This window comes from Rattus norvegicus, chromosome 10 (assembly GCF_036323735.1).
Source record: "Rattus norvegicus strain BN/NHsdMcwi chromosome 10, GRCr8, whole genome shotgun sequence".
NCBI lineage: Eukaryota > Metazoa > Chordata > Mammalia > Rodentia > Muridae > Rattus > Rattus norvegicus.
The window spans coordinates 69,605,001-69,632,308 of record NC_086028.1 but is presented as its reverse complement, the minus strand read 5'-3'; the positions used below and the strand labels follow the sequence as shown (position 1 = coordinate 69,632,308).

General features: G+C 40.4%; 1 protein-coding gene across 9 annotated transcripts in view; it reads right to left on the bottom strand.

Annotated features, from left to right (window-relative positions):
- Positions 1-27,308, bottom strand: part of Acaca (acetyl-CoA carboxylase alpha) — a 262,262-nt gene that overhangs the window by 141,580 nt on the left and 93,374 nt on the right. For all 9 annotated transcript variants that reach the window (XM_039086752.2, XM_039086753.2, XM_039086758.2 and 6 more), the window contains 10 exons: positions 26,911-26,992; positions 25,130-25,228; positions 22,533-22,639; positions 19,413-19,523; positions 12,723-12,932; positions 9,940-10,110; positions 7,873-8,034; positions 7,383-7,546; positions 4,431-4,581; positions 2,687-2,790 (listed from right to left, as the gene is read on the bottom strand). In XM_039086752.2, coding sequence (XP_038942680.1) covers positions 2,687-2,790; positions 4,431-4,581; positions 7,383-7,546; positions 7,873-8,034; positions 9,940-10,110; positions 12,723-12,932; positions 19,413-19,523; positions 22,533-22,639; positions 25,130-25,228; positions 26,911-26,992 — 1,361 coding nt within the window. The remainder of the gene's footprint in view (positions 1-2,686; positions 2,791-4,430; positions 4,582-7,382; positions 7,547-7,872; positions 8,035-9,939; positions 10,111-12,722; positions 12,933-19,412; positions 19,524-22,532; positions 22,640-25,129; positions 25,229-26,910; positions 26,993-27,308) is intronic.

The following is a 27,308-nucleotide window of genomic DNA, read 5'->3' as shown; positions in this document are numbered from 1 at the left end:
CTACAGAACCAACGCTGCAGAATCTAATGACGCAGGACGAAATGCAGGATCTCCAAGATGTCAGGCAAGGATCTAGTGTTGATGCATAGCAGAAGCCAGGGTCCCTGAACCAGACCAATGACTCAGCAATGAGTGCTCGCAAGTAAAGCTGTGTGGGCGAAGAGGTGCGCTGTGGGACACACTGCGACACCCCACAGCTTCCCCATCAAGACTTCATAAAATTATGCGCTATTTTTAATTTTCTTTTAGGGAAGAGGGTGAAGGGCAGGTATGGAGGGACTGGGAGATGACTTCAATTGGGGCACACGATGTGAAATTCACAAAGAATCAACAAAAAAGTTTAAAGAAGAGTAGGAGGAGGAAGAGGAGGAAAAGGAGAAAGGGGAGGAAGGGGAAGAGGAAGACAAGGCAGAGGAGGAGGAGGAGGCGGCGGAGGGAGCAGCATCAGCACTCCTTTAGTCCCAGTGGTCTGGAGGCAGAAGCAGGCAGAGCTCTGTGAGCTCGAGCTAGCCTAGTCTCTACAGTGAGTTCCAGGACAACCAGGGCTACACAGTAAGACCTGTCTGAAAAGAAAAAAAAAAAAAAAAATCAAACCAAATTATGCCATGTACTGTGGCATGTGCCTATAACCCAAGCACTGGTGAGGTATAGGCAGGATTATGAGTCTAAGGTCAGCCTCAGCTGCATGTTGAGTTTAAGGTCAGCCAGGTCAACATGAAACTGTCTCAGAATATGCCTTCCCCAAATAGCAAGTTTATAAGATGAATTAAAAATGGAATGTTGGGGGGCTGGGGATTTAGCTCAGTGGTAGAGCGCTTACCTAGGAAGCGCAAGGCCCTGGGTTCGGTCCCCAGCTCCGAAAAAATGAATCAAAAAAAAAAAAAAAATGGAATGTTGGAACTGGAGAAATGGCTTAGCACTTAAGAGTGAGTGCCTGCTGCTCTTCCTGAGGACCTGAGTGCAGTGTCCAGAACTCACATGGAGTGGTTCACAATTGGATTTTAACTCCAGCACCAGAAGTATCTTCTGGCCTCTGCATACACAATACATATGTGGCATGTAAAAACACACATAAGTTTTGTTTTGTTTTATTCCTTTTTAAAGAACATTAGGCTCAATGGGTTGATACATCTATAATGCCAGCACTCTGGAGGCTGAGGCAAGAGGACTGTGAGTTAGAACCATCCTGGGTTACTTAGGCATTCAATGCCATCTGATATATAGGGAGAATATCTTAAAACAACAAGACACAACAATCTAAAAGAACAGTAAAGGATGTGTTAACGCATTTTTACATGCATAGGGAATCCATTTAACTAGGTTAGAGATGCATGTTGAGGACTGGAAATGAAAGAGAATGGACTGGTGAGGGGGCCACGGTGTGCAGCGAGTTCAAAGTCAGACCTGGGATTAAGATTTGAGTCAGAAAGGAAATGCAAGCTGCTGAAGGCTTTAGTGCGTGAGAATAACATAGTGAGATGTTTATCACAGGGCTTGAAACCTCAGTTCAATTTTCAAAATTTTGCTTCTTTTCTTCCTTTCAGAGACTTTGAAAGGGGGCTGATATAAGTCTAACAACACAGAAGGGAATAAAATGCCTGTGGTTAAAATGCTTGGATGGGATTAGCCCTTTGGACCATTCGCCTAGGGACTTGGGCAGAGATTAGTCTCTGGAATCAACATACAAAATTAGTTCAGCTTCATACATGTCTGACCCTCCACTTGAAAGACATTATTCAAGGTCATCTTGACTATCAGTCTCAATTATTACTTCCTGAAATGTGGTATAGTTAATTCCAGAGATATTTAGGGTTTGAAGGTAGGGAAAAATGCTGGATTTTATCACCATGATTTGGGGAGCCTTGCTAAGGGAAGTGTATTTGGTGCAGTTGGGTTTCAGTGTTTAAAAACTAGATTAATCTCGGAGTTGAGAAGATTCCTGCCATAAAGGCATGAGGGTCTGGGTTCCGATATGCAGCATCTATGGAAAAGCAGGCACAGTGTCTAACTCCAGCACTGTGGTGCTGACCATGGAGGAGGCTGGAGTAGTGAAAACAGACATGTGCTGGGAGTTCATTGGCCAGCAAACCTAGCTGAATTAGAGAGCTCCAGGCTCAGTGTCTGAGAGACTGTGTCTAAAAATGAACTGAGACTAGATGTATCGGTTGGTGTACACCTTTAATCCCAACACTCATGAGGCAGAGGCAGGAGGATCTCTGTGAGTTGGAGGCCAGTGTCTCATAGTCTATACAAAGAGTTCTAATACAGCCAGGCGGCATAGAAAGACCCTGTCTCAAAAAATAAAATCAAAAAGGAAAACAGGAATACAAATAAACAAACAAGCAAACAAAAAACCAGTCAACCAAACCAAACCAATAAAAATAAAATACAATCAAGAAAGACACCTAATGTCAACCTTTTGGCTTCCAACCACATGTTTACACATGTAGGTCTATGTGTACATACCCACATGAACACTTACATAACAAACACATACACACTTACAAAAAAAGAAACAGTGACCTACTCTCCTGAGGCATTCTCCCTCTTTCCTTTGTCCCTAGTGCATGAATAACAACTAGAAATCATAAAGTGCCCGGAAGTTGCAGAAAAACAAATGGACCTTTGAGCTATAGTCCCGTACTCAACATTGGTTGGCTAGCATGGACACAAGAACATAGATTACCTCTCTAAGGAGTGAAGGAAGTTAGAGATGCTATTTCTCAGGTTCACATCTGCCACATGAAGAGCCCCACACACAACTCCCAACATGGTGTCAGGACGCTCTGCCTAAAAAGAACAGAGGACAGATCAAAAGCATGGTCACATGACAGCACAGCCACTCAAATAAAACCAAGATCAGAACCATCCTTATCTCCGTAGTGATTTTTTGAGCCAAGCATGGTGGTATACACCTGCAATCCTAGCACTTGGGAGGTGGAGACAAGGAGATCAAAGGAGTTCAAAGACCATCCTTGACTTGAGGTTGAAGCCACTTTTATTTTGCTATTTGCCTGCATGTATGTAAGTGTACCATGCATGTGCCTGGTGCCCCTAGAGGTTAGAGAGCAGCATCAGGTCCCCAGGAGTTACAGGTAACTATGAGTCACCACGTAGATACAGAGAACTGAACTCAGGTTCTCAGGAAGAGCAGTAAGAAAGGACAAGTTATCCTTCCAGCTCCCATGAGACCTTATGAAACACTAGGGAAGGACTGGGTGTAGATAACCGACACAAGTTATTCAAGAAAACATAAAGCCAACTGTTCTAGTTCTAACCCTGTCATAAACTTCCTTCCTTCCTTTCTTTCATTATTGGTAGTAGACAAATGATATAGATATATAGATATAGATATAGATATATAGATATCTCAGTAGTAAAACTTACAATGTGAAATTCTATAGTTTTAGAATAGCTATTTTAACTGCATAGTTTATTGAGATGTATGAAGTTTGGGTGTTGTTAACTGTCACATGAGGTAATTTTTAATTGCAAGGTTTTTGATGATAAACTTTTAACAACAAACAAAAAATTTGTACATTTACCTTTAGAATTTGAGGAAATTTTTAAAAATAAATTTCCTTCTACTCACTGTAAAATTTTCATTGAGCAGATCAGACCAGCTCAAACTTTTATGAGAAGAAAAAAAAGAGTCTAAAGTACAAAGATTTAATGGGTGAGAATTTATTAAGAAAACAAAATGGAACCAGGTAGTGGTAGTGCACATCTTCAGTCCCAGCCCTTGGGAAACAAGAGGCAGGAGTTCAAGGCCAGCCTGGATTACAATGTGGTTTCCAGGACAGCCAGGACTACACAGTAGCCGCCAGCCTGATGACCTGAGTTGATTCCCGGGACCCACAGAGTAGAAATGGAGAGAACTGACCCGGGAAGTTGTCCTTTGACATCCACAGGCAACCCAGCATGCACTTCATAATCAATCAATAAATAAATGTAATAAAAATGCTTTTCAAAAAAGAAAGAAAACAATGTGTTATGTAGTCAAAATGTTGACCTTGAGACTTAGATGAATCTAGTAATTTAACCAAATTTATAAAAGTGAAGCCAGCAGGATAGCTCAGAAGGGTAAGGGAACTTGACCTCATATTGTAGGGGGAAATTTGACTCGCACAAATTGTTCTCTGAGCCCTACATGTGCTTATCCCTCCCCCACAAAGACTGTGTAGTACATGCACAGGAACTTTCTTTTGACGTGTGAACGATAGATGCGCATTAGAACAAGAAAAGCTACATTCCCAGCCTGGAACTAGAACTTACAAAGTGCTAAAACCAATCTGCATCCTAGATTTTTCCAGGTAATAAGGAGCCATTTACACTGGAATCAAATCCCATCTGATGCCCAGACCTGAAGATGACAAAGGCCTATAAAAGCAGTCCCAAATGCCACTGAAAGCAACAGGAGGAGCACACACCTGCACTTTCTCTGCAATCAGTCTGTCCAGCCAGCCAGTGTCGATTCTGTTCAACTGAAAGCTTTCTGTCTCCAGCAGCTTGATGAGGTATTCTACTGTAGTTCGAAAGTCACCCCGAATAGACAGCTCCTTCAATGCCACCACCATATTTCTAGGGGAAGAACAGAAAATACTGTTTTGGTGTTTCTCAATCATTTGAAAGAATTGTTTCTTTTCTTTTTTTTTGAGTCTTAGCAGAAGGACAGATAGTTCCAAGGACAAATGAGGGTACAGACCTAAGTCTGCTCATTGTCACATACTCCCGATAGGAGAGCTTCCAAGAAGTCAGGACACAGAAGTTTTGATTGATATTACCGTAAGGGCACTGGCAAATCGTAAACAATTCGCTACAAAGAGTACAGACAAACCCACTCTTTGATTTTCATTGTTCTATCATTTATTGCTGACTAGCTAGAACCAGGGCAGCACTTATTTTCTACATCCTAACATCTTATCAGACTGGCGTTGGCTGACACAGTTGCATGCTTCTGTAATGCCTGTCTATAAGCCCAATGTAGTCATACTTGCTCACTACATAATAAAGCAATTGCTTTTCTTTCTTCCTCTGGATTATAGTACCGTGAGGATACAGACTCTATTTGATCTTTACTGTATTGACAGGCCCAGCATGATGGTATCTATTGAGTGTGGTAAATTTATGATTGACTGGAGAGAAGGAAGAACAAAGCAAACAACAGTGAGAGGCAAATCTGCAGATAGAAAGGGAATATATGAACTATATGGTTATAGTTCAGGGGATATAGTATTAACAACATAGATATGTTCCTGTTTTCATGGTATTTATATTATGAGAAGTAGTGTTGGATGTGTGGGCTAAGACTATTACAGAGTAAGATCTAACAGCCAACCAAAGAGTACAGATCACATGCCACAAAGAAAGCTCTGAGCTGAAAAAAGAACTTCTGGTACAGTATCAGGAAGCAAATATATTGCAGAGACTATCTGACTATGCTAAAAAGTGGCCGAGTTTGTTTTCTTCTATAGGGAACTGTACAGAGCAGACCAAAATGGAGTAGTGAGAATTCTGACCAAGGCTTTGGACATATCCTGTAGAATAGATACAATGGTCTGCTTGATCAAGACTGAAACAAAAATGCCAATAGAGGCCAGCCTGGAAGCATAAATGAGACACAGCAAGGGAAGGGGAACTGTCTAAAATGCTCGACTCATGTCCCAGTTAAGTGAAGTAGCCACATGAAACTTCTACAAGCTGGCTTAACGGGTTAAGGCACCTGCTGCCAAGGCTGATTACCAAAGTTCGATTCCCAGAATCCACATGGTGGAAAAACAAACTCCTGCAGGCTGTACGTACATACATACACACACACACACACACACACACACACACACACACACACACACACACACACACACACACGGCTCGCATACAAACACGCAGGGAAAACATTCATACACCTAAAATTAAATAAAAAAATCTGATAGCAATAACGACAACACAATCTCTTAAGAACACTAACAAATACTAAGGGAATACCTATCTGTGTGCAGCTGCAAGGGGAAGCAAATACTATTAAATCGGGGCATTGGCAACACACCATTAAAGCTTTAATTGAAACAGAAAGAGAAGTTTGAAGGTAGCTCAGTGGCAGCGCACACATTAAGTCCTATGTTCAATCTCTAGCACCACAAAGAAAAGCAGAAAGGAAGGAAAAGGAGCAGGAGAGAGAAGAGGAAGTGGGGAGGAAAAGGGGGGAGGGAAAGCAGGGAAGGAATACAAAGAGGTAGATGAACTGATTTTTGAATCTAGGAAAGATATTTTAAAACATATACTAATCAAATTACTTCCTAAAGCCTAACTTTTATGCAAGCAAAACTGCTGATAATTTGATATTTATAATTAACAGAATATTAATATTTAGTATGTCATTTATATTTTTGTAAACTATTGACTACTTTAGAATAATTATTTTATTCTCTTTTCATAAATCAAGTAAGATTTTATTATTTTAAATGTCAGTATACAGGCTGGAAAGATGGCTCAGTGCTCCTCCAGAGGTCCTGAGTTCAATTCCCAGCAATCACATGGTGGCTCACAATCATCTGTAATGGGACCTGATGCCCTGTTCTGGTGTGTCTGAAGACAGCGACAATGTACCCACATACATGAAATAAATAGGTGAATCTTTAAAATAAATAAATAAATGTCAGGACACCATGGGACTGGTGGTCAATAACACTAAATATCGGAAAGTGCTAAGATTGCATAGTTTAAAAGATTAGCACCAAAAAAAAAAAAAAAAAAAAAAAAAAAAAAAAAAAAAAAAAGATTAGCACCAGAAACACCAGAAATAAAAAATGGCAAGACTATGAGGTGATTAAAATGCCAAAACCTTGATTCCACAAGGCATACATATATCAAAGCAGCATGTGGTATACCATTAAATATATAGCTACATATATGTGTAGGTATATATACACACATACCTTTATATACACACATGTAAATTTTACCTGTCAAATTAGAAAATTGAATGGTGTGAGTTGCTCACAGCTATATAATGAGGTCCTGGATGAACACGCAGAACCTAAGGAGCACTGTATACTACCTACAACTTACCTGATACCAAATTCATGGTCAAGAATCTGCCCTCTCCCCAGTAATATTACCATTATTGTAAAAACAAAAACAAATCCAACATTAAGGCAAATAACTTCACTTTCAAAAACAAAATGAAACCAAAAAGTAAACACCTTGCAAAGACTCAGAAAGAAACAGATCTGCCAAATACTACAGAACAGAGCACAGCATGAATTCAAGCACGATATGTATTTCTTCACACAAGCTCTCCATAGCAGATAAAGATGGTCAATACCTTCACTGAGAATTAGCCATTTTATTAAACAAAAGGCATGAAATCCCATTATACTCACGAAATTGCTTCTTCTCTGTTTTCTCCCCAGGAAAAGCAGTGACCGAACTGAGAATCAGCAAATTCATGAAGTCCCCCAGCAGCAGCAACACTGAAATAACCCCAAACATTCTTATTGCTGCGAAAATTAAGTTCCTGAACTGTTCCAGAGCTGGGCTTAAACCCCTGTTAGAGGATGAAGAACAAAAGAGACTACATTTAGTGGCAGAGAAAAGAGCATTGATACTCAGTGTTCAGGCTCTGGGTTCATTAAGCACAGTTGACCCAAAACCATGCAAGCCAAGGTCCAGAGCTATAGTGCACAAGGCCCAGAGCAACGACCCATGGATGCTCCCTGAGTGACTTAAGGGATATTAAATGGCCAATGCAGCAACCATCATGCATCTACTTTCAAAATCATCTAAATTTCCCTCTCAAAACCCAGTCCAAGACTTTAAAAGCACACCTTCAGACACCTGTCTTAACATTAAACCTTTTAAGTGAAGGGTTACCTCATCTGGGTTTTCACTGGTGATCCGAGCAGCAATCACATGGCCCCTTGGGCAAGGAACATGAGCAGAATTTTCAAAATCAATGGGAGCATCACCCCAAGGAGATACCCCATACATCATACGAATATCCTTGATCCTAAATAGAGGGATCCCCATGGCAATCTGAAAGGCAATAAGACACATGTCATTTACCACAGTCCCTTTTCTTAGCAGAGAGAAGCTATCAAAATACCTAAGAGTCCGCATATTTTGGAATTACTACTAAAGCATTCTTTTGTAATCTGCATTCTACAACTAAGTTACATAAAATGGAACACATCGCTAAGGGTTATTTGCTAGGATCATTCCCCTTTCCTAAAATGTCTCCAAATTCCTACTGCAACAGACATTTTCCTCTGCTGTCATTTCTCCATGGGGGATGAGAATAAAATTATCTAAAACAGGCAAGAAGTTCAAACAGGTAAAAACCCTTAACAACACTATAGCTGTCTCTCATGCTGTAAACCACTGGAAAGAGTAAAGAAACCTTTAGTCATTTACTTGGGTGGCTACTCCTATAAAGGGAGGACATGAGAACTAACTGAGAAGGGATATGATCAACATGCATAAAAACACCATAGTCAAACCTTGTTTGTTCTGAGACCAGGTCTTACTAGGTAGACCTGGCTGGTCTAGAACTTGCTATGCAGACCAGGCTGACCTTAAACTCACAGAGATCTGTCTGTCTCTGTCCCTGGAGCACTAGAATTAATGGTATGTGCCAGCACCCCAGGAAAAGCCTGTTATTTTATAACATTAATATACCCTAATAAGAGCCAATGAGATAGTTCAACAAATAAAGTCACTTACTGCCAAGGCAAATGACCTGAATTTAATCTCCAGAACCTATGGTGGGAGGAGAGAACCAACTCCCAAAAGTTGTTTTCTACCTTCCAAATACATGCTATGGCATGCACATCCATATAACAAAAACAAATGTTTTTAAAAATGTAAAGAAACCCACAAAACCCTTTTTCAGTGGGAACCTGCAAGATGTTCTTATTATAAGCCAAAACTAGGTCATATAAGATTATCAGCTAGCTACTCAGAAGCCTGAGATAAGAGGACTTCTTGAGATTAGCTGATTAATTGCCATACTAAATTCAGCATCAATACAGTCTCTCCAGACAGCAGGGACCACCAGGTTGACTTAGAGGGATGGACCAGCCTAGAGTGGAAATAAAGCAGGCAAAATAATATAAAATCTTATCATTTGCTTCTACTCTTTACCATACTATTTGTTTCCCAGGCTGGAAGAAGATGACAGAATTAATAGCTACCACTTTATATACTATTTTTGCAACACATGCTACTACAGTCCACCTCATCCAGAGTTGTTTCAATAGATAAACTAGAATTAAAAACGGGAGCTAATACCAAAGTCACAGAATTTACTATAAGCAAATAATTAAACAAAGCAAATTGTTCTTTAAATTTTTTATTAATTAAAAAAGTATGTGTAGGGCCAGAGAGATGGCTCAGTGGTTAAGAACACTGACTGCTCTTCCAGAGGTCCTGAGTTCAATTCCCAGCAACCACATGGTGGCTCACAACAATCTGTAATGGGATCTGATGCCCTCTTCTGGTGTGTCTGAAGACAGCTACCATGTACTTATATATAATAAATAAATAAGTCTTTAAAAAAAATAAGTATGTGCATAAATGTTTTACCTACACATCTATACAACACGTGCAGTGACTGAAGAAGCCAGGAGAGGGCAACAGATCCCCTGAAACATGATGACGGACTGTTGTGCAGTGCACCAAGTAGGTATTGGGACTCCATCTGTGACCTCTGCCAGTACTCTTAACCAAAGAGCCATCTCTCCAGCCCCAGAGCAGACTGATTTTAAAGTTTCTTCTCAAAACAGTTTATTGACTGTGTTTATCTGCAAGATACACCAGAAAACTAACCCATGCCACATAATCAAAATTTATGAGAAATAAAAATAGGTAAGGCTCTTGCTTATTTATACTTTTCTTAAAATTCCCTCAGCTCTAACTTGAGTCCATGTCAGGGTGACTCACCTGGAGCTGTGCTGCAGGAAGATTGACATCAGCCACCATCTCTGTACAAGGATGTTCAACCTGTAGCCGAGGGTTCAGTTCCAAGAAGTAGAAGCTTCCGTCCTGGCTGTACAAGTATTCCACAGTCCCAGCGCTCACATAACCAACCATTTTGGCAAGTTTTACAGCACACTTTAGGAAGATGAGACACCGTGAGTCTATCACTTGTCCAGCTGCTGTGTCACTTTACATACAGCTAGTTGTCAACCACCCGGTACTTAGATAAGTCACCCAAAATTCTGACCCACATTCAAGAAAATCATACCCACTCTAATTACTATGTAATGCCCCGAGATAAGAAACTCGGTGAAAAAGTGGGAGAAAAGAGTGTTTTCGCATCAGATCATAAGCAGTCTCCCTTTAGACCAAAGGGCACAAAGGCAAACAAAGATGGTGGTAAACTCCTCAATGACTCCTAGTTCCCAGGATTCCCAATATGTTCCTGTTCTTAGGAACATTCCACCAGCTAGAGATTGGGTTTTCTAATCTCTCATGTAGCTAGTGACTCATTTCCTATAGGGACCATGTCTTCACCAACAGGATTCGAGACTGGTAAGTGAGATGTATAACATATAAATCAGATTTCAATCATGTAGATAAGAACATGTAAAGAATGGCAAATCAAAATAGGGTCACTGTATTTTTTGGATCTTTTTATTTTATATAGTAATTTAACCTGTATCCTAACCAGAATGTTCATTTAGAACTGCAGATGGAATGATGCTATTTTCAAAAATAAAATCTGTGATGCTAGTTTAGCAATAAGGTTAACACGGAAACACACTGCAGATTGGAAAGCTAGGAGGTGAGCTCCTTGTTATAGAACACATTTAATAGATTATTTCCTACAAAATGTAATGCTTGCTCCATATTAACTAAGTATGAAAAAGTAATAAGGACTATGGCTGTACTTTAGTGGACAGAGTACTTGCTTAGCATGCCCAAGGCTCTGGGTTCAAATCCCTAGCACCACATAAACCAGGTGTGGTGACACATACCCTGAGAGGGGTGAAGGTGAGGCAGGAGGATCAGAAGTTCAAAACTATCCTCAGCTACATACAGAATTTGAGCCCCACCTAAGATACATAAAACTCTTCATCTAAAAGAAATTACTGCATTTGATTATTCCAACTGGAAGCTGAGTATATGTAAACAGCCTGGAAGGTTACCAAATAATTGAGAGAATTACATTTCTGAACAGCCCACAAGCCTGGCCTCCAAAATATGTGACTAAAGTCCGAATTAATGTTTGTACTTCTAATCCCTCACCAGCAGGAATTAGGCTATGAAACTTCACCCAAAGGAGGCAGTCTGAAAAACCCATGTTACAGAAATTGAACAGGGAAAACCTATGCCCAGAATCAATTCAGATGTCTTATAGGACCCTCTCTCTAGCTGCCTGGAAGTGAGTGTTCTGCCAGCCGTCTTCAGATGAAGATGCAGAGCTCTCAGCTCCTGCCCCATGCCTACTCGGATGCGGCCATGCACCCAACTTGATGATAATGGACTGAACTTCTGAACCTGTAAGCCAGCCCCAATTAAATGTTGTGCTTTATAAAACTTGCCTTGGTCATGGTATCTGATCACAGCAGTAAAACCCTAAGATAGCCATTCTTCCATTAAAAAAAACAAAAACAGGGGTTGGGGATTTAGCTCAGTGGTAGAGCGCTTGCCTAGGAAGCGCAAGGCCCTGGGTTCGATCCCCAGCTCCGGGAAAAAAAAAACAAAAAAAAACAAAAACAAAAACAAAAAAATATGTTCACTTCCCTAAGCACAATTATGACCAAGGCACACTTCGTGACAAAGAAATTCTTTTTTTAATTATTATATTTATTTGTTTTTAAGATTTATTTATTTATTATATATAAGTACATGGTAGCTGCCTTCAGACACACCAGAAGAGGGCATCAGATCCCATTGCAGATGGTTGTGAGCCACCATGTGGTTGCTGGGAATTGAACTCAGGACCTCTGGAAGAGCAGTCAGTGTTCTTAACCACTGAGCCATCTCTCCAGCCCCCAAGAAATTCTTTATACAAAAGTATGAAATACCTAAGTTCACAGATACCTAGATGACATTGTAAGATAATGAATTTGAATAATCAGCTACAGATAGCTTCTTTTTAGACAAGGCCTCACAATATAGCACAGGCTAGCCTAGAACTCTTCATCTTCCAACCTCAGCCTCCCAAGGGCTGGAATCCTAAGTGAGTCACTGTACCTGGCACAGTATTTGATGTTAATCAATCCAACAAACGACAAGCCACCTGCATTTCATGAACTTTGTTAAGATCTTAACATGCTTCTCTTATTTATCTTACTCAAGATAGCATGTTAATTTTCCATCCATCCACCCACCCACCCATCCATCCATTCATCCATCAGTTAGTTTTGTTAAAACAGGGTTTCTCTGTGTAGCTTTGGACACCCTGGAACTTTCTCTGTAGACCATACTATCCTCAAACTCAGAAAGATCCACCTGCCCATGTCTTCCACATGCTGGGATTAAAGATGTGTGCCACAACCTCACGGCTCTTTTCTTATACTTTTTAAGTATTAACTATATTTAGACTTTGTAAGTTTCTTGACAATTTTCCTAAAAGAATAACATAAAATGTTCTACAGAAAAAGAAAAAACCTTATCCATTATCTAGAGTCCTGACTTGTATTTCTTCCACTCCTGTAAGAGTATCTGAGCTGCGTGTGTCTGTGTAGGAAAATAATGAAGGAATTTAATAGGCACACCTGTTCCATGTGTTCAAATACTGCTGGGGTAGCAATAGCAGCAGGAGCTTCTTCAATGATCTTCTGATGCCTGCGTTGTACAGAGCAGTCACGACCAAACAAAGAAATTGCATTGCCATACTGATCCGCCAGAATCTGGACCTCCAGATGACGAGACTGTTTTGCTAATCTCATTACAAATATAGGTGATCCAGGGACTTCAGCTTGAACCTGTGTTAGAAAAGGAAACAAGATTCTTATGTAATAAGGATTTTTTTCTATATTAAAACGTTGCTTTGATTTCAATAAGCAGATGCCTAGAAATTCAGGGACTACGTTAACAGTGGGAATACAGAGCAAAAGTACAGTCCATGCCTTTGTCTATCTTTAATGTGCTGCATTCTTAGTTATAGCACCCATATTAATGAATATGAAAACATCAAACACCCAGTATGTTAAAATGGCAAACAAAATACTTGAAACATATACATAGCCAAATCCCACAATAGGGCAAAAATACTGCCATCCACTCAGACAATCACACACATGTGGACCTTGCTCCTAACTAGCTGCTTTCCTAATTACATCACACAGTGCTGAGGTCAAACGTCTTCCATCCTGAGTTGTGAGAAACACTGTCAGTAGGCACGAGAATCTTAAATTACCAATTACTTCTGCATTTCAAATATATCTCAATGTTTTCTAGTTTCCAGAATGTCTACTGAGATTTTAACTATTGCTCCTCCTCCTCCTCTTCCTCCTCCTCCTTCTCCTTTATCTTCTTCTTCCTCCTCCTCCTTCCTTCTTTTCCTTCTCCTTCTTTCTCCTCCTCCTCTTCCTCTTTTATCCCCTTCTAGAATCTCACTGTGTAGCCCTGAGATCCACCTGCTTTTCCTTCTGTGTCCCCTGTGCAGAATTGAAGCTGTGTGACTCCATGCCTGTTAACTGTTAATCGTCTTAGCCTTTTGAAAGTAATCTTTATGCTCCGACAGCTTTCAGATTGTATGTAAGTGTCTGTCTGTCTTTTTCTTTTCTTTTTCATGTGGTGTGTGTGTGTGTGTGTGTGTGTGTGTGTGTGTGTGTGTGTGAGAGAGAGAGAGGGGGGGGGTGAGGGGCAGGGGAGGTATGTGTTGGGGGAGGCAGGCAGATTTATTAATAAGCTTAGATGTGGTTTTCCTTGTACTCAGCATGCCTGAGGCTCAACAGGGTTTTTTTGTTATTTGAGCTTGGCAGCTTTTATTAGTTTGAAAAAAATTCTTGGACATTATCTCTTCAGATGCAGCCTTCTGCTCCAGTATTTCTTCAACTATTGCTGTTCCATTCTCTTCCTCATCTGTGAGTCTTAAAAGGCATGATACTAGAGACCATCAGCTTACCCTGTGTCTGTATACTCTAGCTTTTCTACTTCAGTTTGCTATCTACAAAAGATACTTCAAACTCTGTGGCCTGCTGAAAATGTCAACTTCTCAACGTGCTCCAGATGGTCAGCTTCTCGGTTCTTGTGCTTCTTGCAATCATGGGAATACCATCTGGTCACTCAGGTGCTCTCCTTCCCAAGTCTAGGGATTAGTGCTGACTGAAAGTGTAGACAGCCTCAAGGGAATGTGCTCATTTCTGCTGGACGTGGTCTCTCATCCTCCAATGGACTTTTCAGTACAGTACACAGCATAGACCAAGCTTCTTTAACAACGTCCTTAGAGGGTGAGGGCAAAGACGCATGTCTTCTTGACGTCTCGGCTCCAATATATGTACATCACTTTGGCCAACTAACGGTGGTCTAAGCAAACCACAAAAAAGGGTGATAAGCCAAAAAGTGAGGAAAGAGATGCCACCTCTTCATGGGAAGAAAGGCAAAGTCACATTGCAAAGGGTGTACATATAGGAATGGGAGGAGTTATTGCGGCCATCTCTGCAAACAATGTACTATGGTCCACCTTGTGGCCACAATAATTGACATACCTCCCACATGCAAGTTAGACTCACCCCTCCCCAGACCCCCAAAGTCTCATGCAATCAGGTCATCAGGCTTGACCTTCACTGCTCTCATGACTCATGTCCAGAAACAAGAGTCCCCTTCCCTTCAGCTCCTCAGTCACAGCCTCTTCATCCAAAGACCTGAGAACTAAAGAGACAAGTTATCTGCTCCAAACCCCATGCTTAAGGATGCAATTGGGAGGAAGAACTGTGTTTCTTGTTCAAATGGGAAGGATTGGAGACACTTGGTGGTTGCTGGTTTCACAGCGGTCTTAAAATCCAAATAAGGTATATGTTGTTGGTTTCCCTTACTCAAAGAACAGAAATTTATTTATTTTTAAAAATTTTTAGGGATTTTATGCATGTGGATGTTTTGCTTGCATTTATGCCTATGCACCGCATGCATGCCTGTTGTTTGAGAAGGGCAAGTAGAGGCATGAGATCCCCTGAGACTGGCTGTGAGCTACCACGTGAGTGCTGCAAAGCAAAGCCAAGCCTCTGGGAAAGAAGTCAGTGCTCTTAACTCTGAGCCATTCTCCAGCCCCTTCTGCTTTTGAGACAGTGTCTCAAGTAGCCAGGCTGGGTTCAAACTCAGTATGTATCTGAGGATGACCTAGAACTCCTAATCCTCTTTTGCTTCCTTGAATGCTGAGAGTACAGGCATCTACAACCACACACAGTTTATGTGATGCCGGGAATCAAACCTGGAACCTCGTGCATGCTAAAATAAGCATGTTATCAACTGAGGTGCACTCCCAGCCACTCATCTTTTATACTTATATTCAGCATTAATAGACACTTTTAATATTTTGTTTTGAGATCTTCTTAATCAGATTCATGACTTGATGAATTACATTATATTTTTAAGTTTTTTAAATTATTATTATTGCTGTTGTTATTATTTAACTATATGTGTGATATGTGTGATAGTATATGCACGAGAGTCCAAGAGGCCAGACGAAGGCATCAGATGTCCCTGAGCTAGAATTACAGGCAGTTGTCACTCACCAAATAGTGCTGGGAACTGAACTCTGGTACTCTACAAGAGCAGTATATGTTGTAAACAGCAAAGTCATCTCTCCAGCTCTGAATTACATTATCTTTTAAGTTATCTCAGATAAAAGTTTTTGCCAATTATCCCATTACTACAGAACATGGGCCATCTTCTTTTCAAATTCAATTAATAATTGAATTAATACTCTACTATTTTCTAGCCCCATTAGTAGTGTTCTCACTGTCCCTACAACATTATCCACACCCTTCTCAGAATATTTAGCCCATGAGCTAATTAGCTAAAGGCAGGGTCACCTGTTTCATGGTAGCATCATACCTTTTGCTATCAAGTCCTGTGTCCCTCATGAATTTACAGTAGTTTCCCTTTATTGTGTTTGTTTGTTTGTTTGTTTGTTTGTTTGTTTGGCAGTACTAGGGATTGACTCTAGGGCCTAACGTATGCTAGGCAAGCATCCTATGACTGGCCAATGGCTTTAGCTAGCAGACTTAAAAACAATACAGAAAAAAAGCGTAGTGACAGTTTTTTGAGCTGGACTTAGCTGGTAAACCTACAACTAAGCACTGTTGTTACCTAGCAGCTCAACTAGGGTTTGATTGTCTATAAAGACCCACTGACATAATCAAATACGGTGCTGACAGACACCTAGTAGGATTCAGAGGCCTTAGCTGAAAGGACTCTTTTCTGCTTCATATGGTTTCTCTTTCTCTAGTAGGTAGAATGGATTCCACATGGGACAGTGGAGGGCTCATTCCAATTAGGCAAGGTATATGAACTTCATGATCACTTGAAATGTAAGCTTCAGACTTTCTGCTTCCTTTTGTTGTTCAAAATAAATTGAAAGAACGGTTGGGACTCAAAGAGTGAAGAAGAGGATTTCTCTTCTTGATGATGAGAGACGGTCATATACTGTAGAGTAAAAATCATATACAGATGCTTTCATGGTCATCTCTGCAACTAATGCATTGTTCTTTTCTGTATTTTTTGGTCTTTTTGTCTCTTTTTATTCTTGAGTCTAAATTTTCTTCTATTTTCCAAAGACTGATTCTTCCTTTATCTAATATGCTATTTAATTCTTATACGATGTCTTAATTTCAGTTACTGCATTTTCAGTATTAGGATGTTTCTTTTTTTTATGATTTCTAATTCTCTGCCAAAATTCTCAGCGTTGTCTTTAACTTTCTTAAATGTACTAGGCATAGTTACTCCAAGGTCCTTGCCTGACAGCTCTATTATCGAATTCCTCTTTGGATCTGTTTCTGCTGACTTTTGTTCCTGGTTTTGAATCATGCACTTTATATACCTACTTACTTTTAATTGTGTTTTATATACCACATGAAAACTTAGTAATAATTTGAAGTTCTATATATAATCTTCCTCTGAAGAGGATGGGCATTTGCTTTGAGCACACAGAGTTGTAGAAGTACTGACAATTGTAAACATAATACCTAAATCAAACTGAGTGCTCTGAATCTGAGCTTTAGTTCTTCCTATGAGGGTTGGTCTACTTCTTGTTCACTCTTCCTCCAGTCCTTTAGGATCCCAATATAAATATAAGAGTCCTTGGAGCCTCCAAAACTACTTGTTCAACCATCATTAAAGTCTAAATTTCATCTTCTTAGTCTTATAAGACAAATGAAAATTCTAACCATTTTGTAGAGTTTTTTCCTTTCTCTTTGAGGAAGAGGCTGTTTTTTGAGGTAAGTTCCTACTATGTAGTCAAGGCTGCCCCTAAGGTAACAGCCTCCTGCTTCAGACTCCTGAGTGCTGGTGTTGGTATGGAAGCTAACGTCCCAAGCTGGTTGTTGTATCTTGAACTGGAAGGTATCTTTGTGGGAAAAAGAAAATCTTCAATTCCCAGACTCACCTCTGAATATTTTTCTCCTCTTATAATTCTTGGTTTTGGTCTTTGTTTTATTTTGTTTTGATTGTTGTTGGTTTTTTGAGATGAGTTCTTCTGTATAGCTTTGGCTGTCCTGGAACTTGATCTGTCGGCTTGGCCTTGAATTTAGAGATCAACCTGCCCCTGCCTCCTGAGTGCTGAGATTAAATGTCCACCACTACCCATTTTTTTATAATTCTTTACTATCTTGAAAAACTTCCCAACTCTTCAAACAGACTTTGAAGGTGAGTATATATGCATGCATGTATGTGTGTACATATATATATATAATAAAACCAAGTTTTCCTTTTCTGCTCACTACACTATTTAACTAAGACAAGAATGACCTTAACTTCTGATCCTAACTCTTTGATGATACCACCTTGAACATGTTTAATCTCATCTCGTGTGTGTGTGTGTGTGTGTGTGTGTGTGTGTGTGTGTGTGTGTGCATGCAAGTGCCTGAGTGTATACATCGTTGCTTAGAACACAGGTATACACCACCAAGAATGGTTTATACAGAACCAGGACTTGAACCTAAAGCATCCTGCATGCAAAGCAAATATTCTACCTCCTAAACAATGAAATCAGCTCCATGACTCAGCAGTTTTGGTTGCTTTTTTTAAATGGAAAGATTGCTTTAGCTGGCTATTATGAGAAATTAGGGACTTTCACATAAAACAAATTCTTAGTGTTCGAGAGTCTTCATATACTTAATTCCAAACTACAATGCAGTTATGAAATATCTGTGTTATCATTGATTAAAATAATTTTACATTAGGAGAGCAAATCTTTTTACAGAACTCCATGAAACATTAATTTAACTACAAAATTAAACTTTACAAAAGGAACATAATGAAAAAGACAGGTAATATTAAACTTCTTACATTCAAAATAAAATGTAGTAAGACAATAGATTTTTAATTTTCTTTATCAAATCATAGCTTTTCCTCTTACTTCCTAATAACCAAGCAAGAAATTTGCCACTGTATGGTTTTTGAAAAGGGAGTGGGGCAAGTAAAAGGTAAGTAGGGGCATCTACACAAAAGGATGGGATGACGTATGAGAAGAAGGGCTAGCAACATGACAAGGTAAGAGCTATGCCCAGTTTTCTTTTTTCTGACACATATTTCCCTGAGTATTGGTAGAAGAGAAAAAAAGAAAAAAGAAGAAGAAAAATCAAGCATGCGAAGGTAACTCGTAGGGCAGAGCAATGAAGAATTCTGCCTCCCCTTCTACATCACCTATAGTAATGGCCACATCAAGCAAGGCTAAGGCAGAGAAACCATGGGATAAGCTCTCTGAGGCACCCATCCCATTAGGTTCCTATGCAAGGGTGGGATGATCTCACAGCATAGACAAGGGTATGGGCTGCTGGCCAAGAAGACAGAAGACATGGTAGAAACTCAAGGGACTCCAGCCAACTTTGCAAGACATAAGTAAAGCCTATCAGAGAGTATGGCCAACACACAGGCAGACTGATGAGGATCATCCCACCCTTACCTACAATATCAAAACAACACGGAGTGTAAGAACACTGTCTCTTCTTGCCATAAGATACTGTGAGCAGCACATACCATGCAGAGAAGAGCTATCGTCTACATTAGAAAAACTAGTGCTTGAATTACATAAGTGAACAGAATTACATTAAATTAGATACCTCATTAATTCTTACCTCCATTCCTATGAATAATCAGGTAAAGACTATGGACAAAGTTTAGATTACATATACATAAAAATAAAAACTTGACATTTTCTATATATCTAAGGTACAGGATAAATTAAATCACTCATCCCTGATATACATGGCAGCTAAAACAAGCAAAATCAACTTGTACTCTACCTGTCTGAAGAGGTTAGGGAAGTCATCTGCATTGTTAACTTTTCTGATTCCCTTCCCTCCTCCTCCCTCTGAGGCCTTGATCATCACTGGATAGCCAACCTCCTCGGCTGCCTTCAGGAAAAAAAAAAAAAAAAAAAAAGAAGAAAAACATTTATATTAGTACAGAAAAGAATTAATATTTTCTCCATTTAAGAATAAGTCACTGAAGAGCTAGGCATAATGGCACGCGCCTTTAATCCCAGTACTCAACAGGCAGAGGCAGGTATATCTCTGAGTTCAAAGCTAGCCTGATCTACATAGAGAGTTCTAGGATAGCTAAGGCTACACAAAGGGAACAAAACAGGAAGGAAGTAAGGAAAGAAAAGAAGAAGGGAGGAAGGAAAAAGGAAAAAAGGAAGGGAAGGAGGGAAAGAAAAGAAAAAAGAGGAAAGAAAGAAGGGGGGAAAGTCACTAGCCAGGCGTGCCTTTGATCCCAGCACTTGAGAGGAAGAAGCAGACATCTCTGTGACTTTGAGGCAAGCCTGGTCTACATAGTGAATTCCAGGACAGTCAGGGTTATGTAGAGAGACCCTGTCTCAAAAATAAATAAATCCTGCAGCCCTACATACTATGCAGCTCACATGTTCCTGAAACTCCTGTCTCCTCTTCAGTTTCATATGCTAAGTTAGCTCAAATTCAAGCTAAAATTGGTTTTCTGACTAATTCTGATAATATTTTGAGATTTTGCTATCTTTAATAAAGGGTAAAGTCAGAAGAAAAAATTCTGGATACTTGGTAAGTTCTGACTTACCAAGTCTTATGTACATGTGGCTTGAAGCTATGCCAGAATGGATAGCTTATATGAGGTCTTCTTAAAAGGTTACTGGGGCTGTCAGAATGGCTAGGCAATGTAGTTATCAGAAGAAATAAGGCAGCTTTTGTATATAATGTCATGGGAAAAAAAATAAAGCCATATTAAAGTAAATTGAGTTACTAAAAATTTTAAATAACCAAATCATTCTTTTATGAAAATATTCCAGATTTTCAAGATTTTGCAACATTGTAAGGATAGCTTTTGAAAGTATGATCAGAAAAGTGTCTTTTTGAGAAAGAACTTTAGCTCTCCGTCCCAGCCTGGCCTTTAACTATGTAGCACAGGCTGGCCTTACGTTCACGGTGATCCTTTTGCCCCAGTCTTCCAAGTACTAAGATTAAAAGACTGTACCACCACACATAACCAGCCCCCCTAAAAACCTAAATTTTAACTTATATCAGTAGATTGCCCACTTAGAGTCCTTTACCGATTCTTGCCTGTTCTCACACAAACAAACTGAATAGGAAGGTAAAGTTTATCAATTGGCATCAGGTGGTAATCAGAGGGAATGGTACAGACAGACAGCACTAGCTACTTCCGGGCTCACTGTCCTGTGGAGTGTACATAATCCATTTCCTTCAAAAGAGAGTTTAGGGTTAGGGGTCGGAGCCTGGAAAGATGGCTCAGCGGTTAGAAGCACTGGCTACTCTCCTAGAGGACTGAGAATTTGATTACCAGCACCCACGTGATGGCTCACAGCCATGTGTTACTCCAGTTACAATGCCTCCCACTGCGTTCATGGGCAATGCACACACCTGATGTGCAGATATACATGCAGACAAATACCTATACAAAAAAAAAAAGTGTTGAAGAGAAAAAACAAAAGATGACCTGCTTTTAGACCTGGCTTTTAGAAGCCAGGAAGGCAGACCTTTTAGAAAATTCGTGTGCAGGGAATTGTGGCACTAGCCTGTAAGCCCAGCACCTTGTAGGCTGAAGCAGGAGGACATGAATCTGAGGCCAACAGTCTATACAGTGAGTTTCAGATTAGCCTGGGCTACAGAATGAAACTCTTGACACAAAACAGAACAAAACAGAGCTAAAAGAAAATAAATGATTAAATTAACAGAGCTGACTTCTTTTTTGGGAGGGTATGGTATTCAAGACATGGTTTCTTTGTAGATCCTTGGCTGCCCTGGAACTTGCTCTGTAGTCTAGGCTGCTCACATGAGTGCTGGGATTAAAGATGGTTTCTTAATGGAGGGTTTCATCACTATCTCTAGACTTTTTATAGTTATAACCAGAAAAAAACAAACTTTTTAATTGATAAACAAAATAACTAGTTCTTTTTCTTTTTGCAAATTTGGAAATGTACTCTTTAAAAAATTACAGCACACAGCATTTTAGAAATGTAAGTGTATTAGGATATTGCTCATTAAAATTATAGGATGATTAACTTCAACAACAAACAATAGAACAAACCCAACTGACTGTTGAGCGTCCTCCTGAATCAACACTATTCAAGCCAGACTAAAATAGCCGATCTTCGTAAGACGCCTCTTGCATTATCCAAGAAGCATAACTGAGGCTAACTAGTTCACAAGTAAAAGACAAACAAACTGGAGGGAACTATAAGGTAATAAAGGGTGATGGTGGGGGTCACATTTCTACGGAGATGGCTAATAGTTAGAGTGGTATCAGCCCACCACACAGAACATAGGCTCCTTGTGAGCTCTCAGCCATGGAATAAGCGAAATGATAAAAGCTCTCTCTCTATGGAGGGAAGTCTGGTTACTCAGCACCACCAATCACCAGGTGTGAGGGAAGAGCCGTTAGCTAACTCTCCGTTCATCCTAACAATTTCATTGTTGCAGTACACATGAGCCATTTTTTTACAAATAGCTCTGTAACAACCTAGCTGCCTACCTTCTCGGTTTTGAGTTCACAGGGGAGGGGATGGTGTTGGCCATCTCTCACACACTAACAGCTGCTGGAGAGGAAGAATCAGTGCCTCCTGAAACCCAATTAACCTCCCAAGACTTGCTCTGCAGACCACCAGTCCTCTTCAAAAGTAAATTATTTAAGTTTAAAGTCACTTTCTCACTCCATACTTAAGAAATATTTATCCTGGGGTTGGGGATTTAGCTCAGTGGTAGAGCACTTGCCTAGCAAGCACAAGGCCCTGGGTTCGGTCCCCAGCTCCGGAAAAAAGAAAAAAAAAAAAATATTTATCCTGTCCTTACAACTCTCCCGTTAGCATGTCATGAACTGCCTTCGAATCCCTGTATTTGTAATTAGAACTGACCGCCCCAGAATCAATAACTTACCTTCAGTCCATCATCCACATCCTTCACATAGCCTTTCTCATACAGATCCTGTGGAACATTTAAGATGCGTTTCGAAAAATCATTTTCTTGCCAATCCACTCGAAGACCTACAATAGACAATAATGGTGTGAGACCATGTATGAGAGCTCACGCCAATTTTCTGCCCCCTCTTAAAAAGGATATGTAGTCTGCACTGGACTCATACTTCATATGTAGTGGAGACTGGTCTTTAACTTGCAATCCTCCTGCCTCTGCTTCCTGATTGCACAGATTACTAACATGTTCCACACACTTGGCTACGTGATACCTTCTGTTAAAACTTATTGTACTGGAAATAGAGAGATGATCTGTTCTTCCAGTCCTGAGTTCAATTCCCAGCAACCACAGTGGCTCACATCCATCTATAACAGAAGCGGATGCCGTCTTCTGGCCTACAGGTGTACAATGCTGATAGAGCACTCATATGTAAAAATAAATAAATAAATAAATAAATCTTTTAAAAAAAAGCTATTGTATTTGCCAAAATTAAAGGCGAATTGGGGAGGGGTTAGGAAGATACAGTAAAGCCTCGACCAGTTCTTGGAGATGGTAGTGTTCAGCTGTAACATGGGCTAGAATTTGGGTGCTCACACTAGAGAGAGCCAGGACAGTGAGCAGGGACTTAGTCACACAAATGCAAGGATTGGGGTGGGAGCAGAGGGAAGGGGAAAAGAGAAAAGCATGGCAGATTTCTCATGGCAACACACAGGCAAACTACCTTCAATGTTTTGAGGCCCGCTCTGGGGCCAGAGGTCTGAGAAATAATTCAGTCTTTACGACCCTTTGGAAATGGGAATGGCGGTTTTATTGGTCTCAGCAGAGTCATGAGGCTATGCTCCCTGAACGTCTTTGCATTCAGCTCCAAGGGGAACACTACAGTCTCTCCATTCAAACAAGAACAAATTCAACCTTTTAAACCATTTGACCCAGCAGGTCTGGAGAGGATATGGCAATCCTCTCCCTGGAGAGCCAGAAGAAGAAGGGTTCAAATCCTTTCAGCCTCAAGACAATGGTCAATCCTATTTTTAGAAGATTTTATTGTGTTCTTTGTGTGTGAGTGAAAAAAGGGTGAAGTTCATATTATTATTATTACTTTTAAAAAACTCCAAAGAATTGGCAAAAATAAATCATTTCTCAATTTTTCTTTTTTTCTTCTTTTTTTTTGGTTCTTTTTTTCGGAGCTGGGGACCGAATCCAGGGCCTTGCGCTTCCTAGGTAAGCGCTCTACCACTGAGCTAAATCCCCAGCCCCTCAATTTTTCTTTTTACCCCTCCGTTTGAGATGAAGGTGACCACTGACCCCATCTTTTGCATCTACACAAAACACTGGCAGGCAGGACACATCTAAGGATCAAGGTTCTTGCTAGTGAACCACATTACTCCTCAGGCACTGCTGCTTATGTCATCTAACAAGCCTGCCCCTGAGAATGCTGAGAACCTACCCCAACCCCTACCAAAATGTGTTTCCAGGAGTGTCTCCAAATCAAGTTAATTGATCATTCCATATCAGTTTAGTAGCTGGACCTAATATTCAACTTATATTCTTAACTATGATAAAAAGCACAGTATTACACTAAGAGATTTTCTTTCTTCTGTTTGTTTGTTTTTCGAGACAGGGTTTCTCTGTGTAGTCCTGGCTGTCCTGGAACTCACTCTGTAGACCAGGATGACCTTGAACTCACAGAGATCCACCTGTTGAGCTGCCTGTGAACTGCCTAGTGTGGGTGCAGAGAACTGAACTTGGATCCCCTGGAAGAACAGAAAACTGTATTAACCACTGAGCCATCTTCCCAACCATTGATAACTATATTCTTTTATTTCTAAAAATATGTATGTATGTATGTATGTATGTATGTATGTATGTATGTATCTATCTATCTATCTATCTATCTATCTATCTATCTATCTATCTATTTTTGAGGTAGGGTCTCTCAAAAAACCCTGGCTGTCCTGGAACTATGTAGACCAGGCTGGCCTTAAACTCAGAGGATCTGCCTGCTCCGGTCTCTTGAATGCTGGGCTCAAAGATGTGTGCCACCAGCCACAGCCTACTCTCCCAGCCCCCACCCCACACCCCAGTAGACATTCTATTTCTTACCAAGTATCTCGATTCAGTCGAGTAATGTGGTTCAGCTTAAGCCCAGGCCACATATTCTACTTATCCTCTCATACCTTATGATATAAAGAAGGAGGTTAGAGAGATGACTTAGTGTGAGGTTCAGAGTTCAGATCTTCAAAACCCAAAAGACAGGAAGATACAGTGGCTGCCTATAATCACAACACTCAGAAGGCAGAGACAGGTGAGAGACCGGGAAAGGCTGGCTAGCTAGAACAGCTGAATCAGGAAGTACGAGGTTGACCAAGAGAATTCCTCAAGAAATAGAGAATGGAGAAGGAAGGCCTTTGACACTTTGGTCTCCACTTCTGACCTGCACATATGCATGTGTATGCGTGTGTGTGTGTGTGTGTGTGTGTGTGTGTGTAAAATGTGCGCACACACAGACATCACATACACATACAAAAAATTAACGAACAAAAAAGCAAGAAATAATGTCTTACCACTGCCACTCCAGGGAAGAGTGGGGATACCTGCAGTTTGAGCCACAATAGACGATGCAATCTTATCCCCCAACGCCCACATGGCCTGACTCGGAGGGCCTAAAGCAAGACAAGAAAGGAGACTTAACAGCAGAATCTCTGCCTCCTTCTGGTGCATATATTTGGTCTTGTAATTATTTTTATATTTGTTTCGTCCCACTTATGGCATATGGTGACCACTATGTTCACTCATCTTTACATTGTTTCTAGAATCCAATGTTGTACACAGGGAAGCCCAATATATCGAAATTCTATCTTTCAATTTCTGAAAAATACAATTTTTGTGAATTGAGCTCCACATTAACCAAGTAAAAAAAGTCATTTCTCTAAAGCAAAGTAAAGCTGGTAAAATGTTAGGGTTTACATTTGAAATATACCTTAGTTGGTCTTAGGAAACCTAACAAAGAGATTTTTCCCCCTTTAATAATCCTCACAAAGCCCCCTTAGCATTGTGGAAGGGCCCTGACACAGAAATAACCATATCCATGTAACCTGCATTTTTCCTTTTGCTATGATAAAAGGAGAAAAGCAGAACAAAATATATTTCAAGGGTAGAATATATCATCTAATATATGAAAATATATAATATATAAATACATATAAATATAGGGTCTGATTCACTGCTAGGTTATCCTAAGAGTTAGTTACTTTTACTATCAAAAACTGATCCTTTTTCTACATGTTATCTTAATGTTAATGGCAAAGTTTTTAAATAGTGTTTCAAAATCAGTCTTTTTCGTATCTCATACTAAAGGACTCAGTAACAGAAAACACCATCAAGTTAAAAAAAAAAAAAAAAAAAAAAACAGGAACAACTTAAGAAATTAAGGGATGCCAGGTATTGGTGGTATTGCCTTGGGAGGCAGAGGCAGACAGATCTCTGAGTTTGAGGCTAGCCTGGTCTAAAGTTCCAGGACAGCCAGGGTTATACAGAGAAATCCTGTCTTAACTAAATTATGAACACAGTGGAGCACGTGCCCCTGTGGTGCAGCGGGGCATCTTTGGAGAACATGCCCAAGAGTGCTATAGCTGGGTCTTCAGGTAGAAGCCCAACAAGCAGTTGGCAGATGCAGATACTAATGCCCAATCATTGGACTGAAGTTAGGGAACCTGTGATTGAATTAGGAAAAGGCTGGAAGAAGCTGAGAAGAAGTGCCACCCCATAAGAGGACCAGCAGTCAACTAACCCAGGCCCCTGAGATCTCTCAGACAGTAAGTCACCAACCAGGCAGCATTTACTAGCTAGTCTGAGGCCCCGACACATACACAGCAGAGGACTGCCTGGTCTGGCCTCAGTGAGAGAAGATGCACCTAACTCTTGAGAGTCTTGAAGTCCCAGGATGTGGGGAGGCCTAGCAGGGGAAGGGGGACATCCTCTTGGAGACTGGGCGGAAGAGAAATGGGATGAAGAACTGTGGGAGGACAGACCGGGAAGGGGGTAATGACTGGACTGTAAAAAAATAAAAGTAATTTTAATAAAAAGAAGTAAATTAATTAAGGAGTTTTTAAAAGGTGAAGAAATTATTCTTTTTTTTTTTTTCTTTTTTTTTCGGAGCTGGGGACCGAACCCAGGCCCTTGCGCTTGCTAGGCAAGCGCTCTACCACTGAGCTAAATCCCCAACCCCCGTGAAGAAATTATTCTAAGAGTTGCTTACTGTTTTAAAAACATACGAAAGTAAGACTACAAAGTAGAATATGGAGAAAACACAAGAAGGACAGGAACAGAGTAGCCCATAACTTACCCATGAAAGCAATGCCATTTTTTAAGAGTAGCTCCGGGAGCTTGGGGTTCTCGGAGGCATGACCCCAGCCAGCCCACACTGCCTGCAGCAGAATAACAATGTGAATCATTCTTAATAGTGATACCCAGAAGCTACAAACTGCCTTACTGTATCCAGGCCAGCCCTCCTAGATGTGGTTCAACAGTTCTGCGGCAACCCAGTGGTTAATTCAACTGCCATGCCCAACTGCTGGCAAACCTTCCTTCCACAGAATAACAATAAGCAGTTGATTACAGAAAAAACCTTCAAGAGGGCAAGACCAAGCAGAATCAGAAAAAAGCATAAGTCTTGCTCTTTAGGAAATGCAATTCACGGGGTTGGGGATTTAGCTCAGTGGTAGAGCGCTTGCCTAGAAGCAC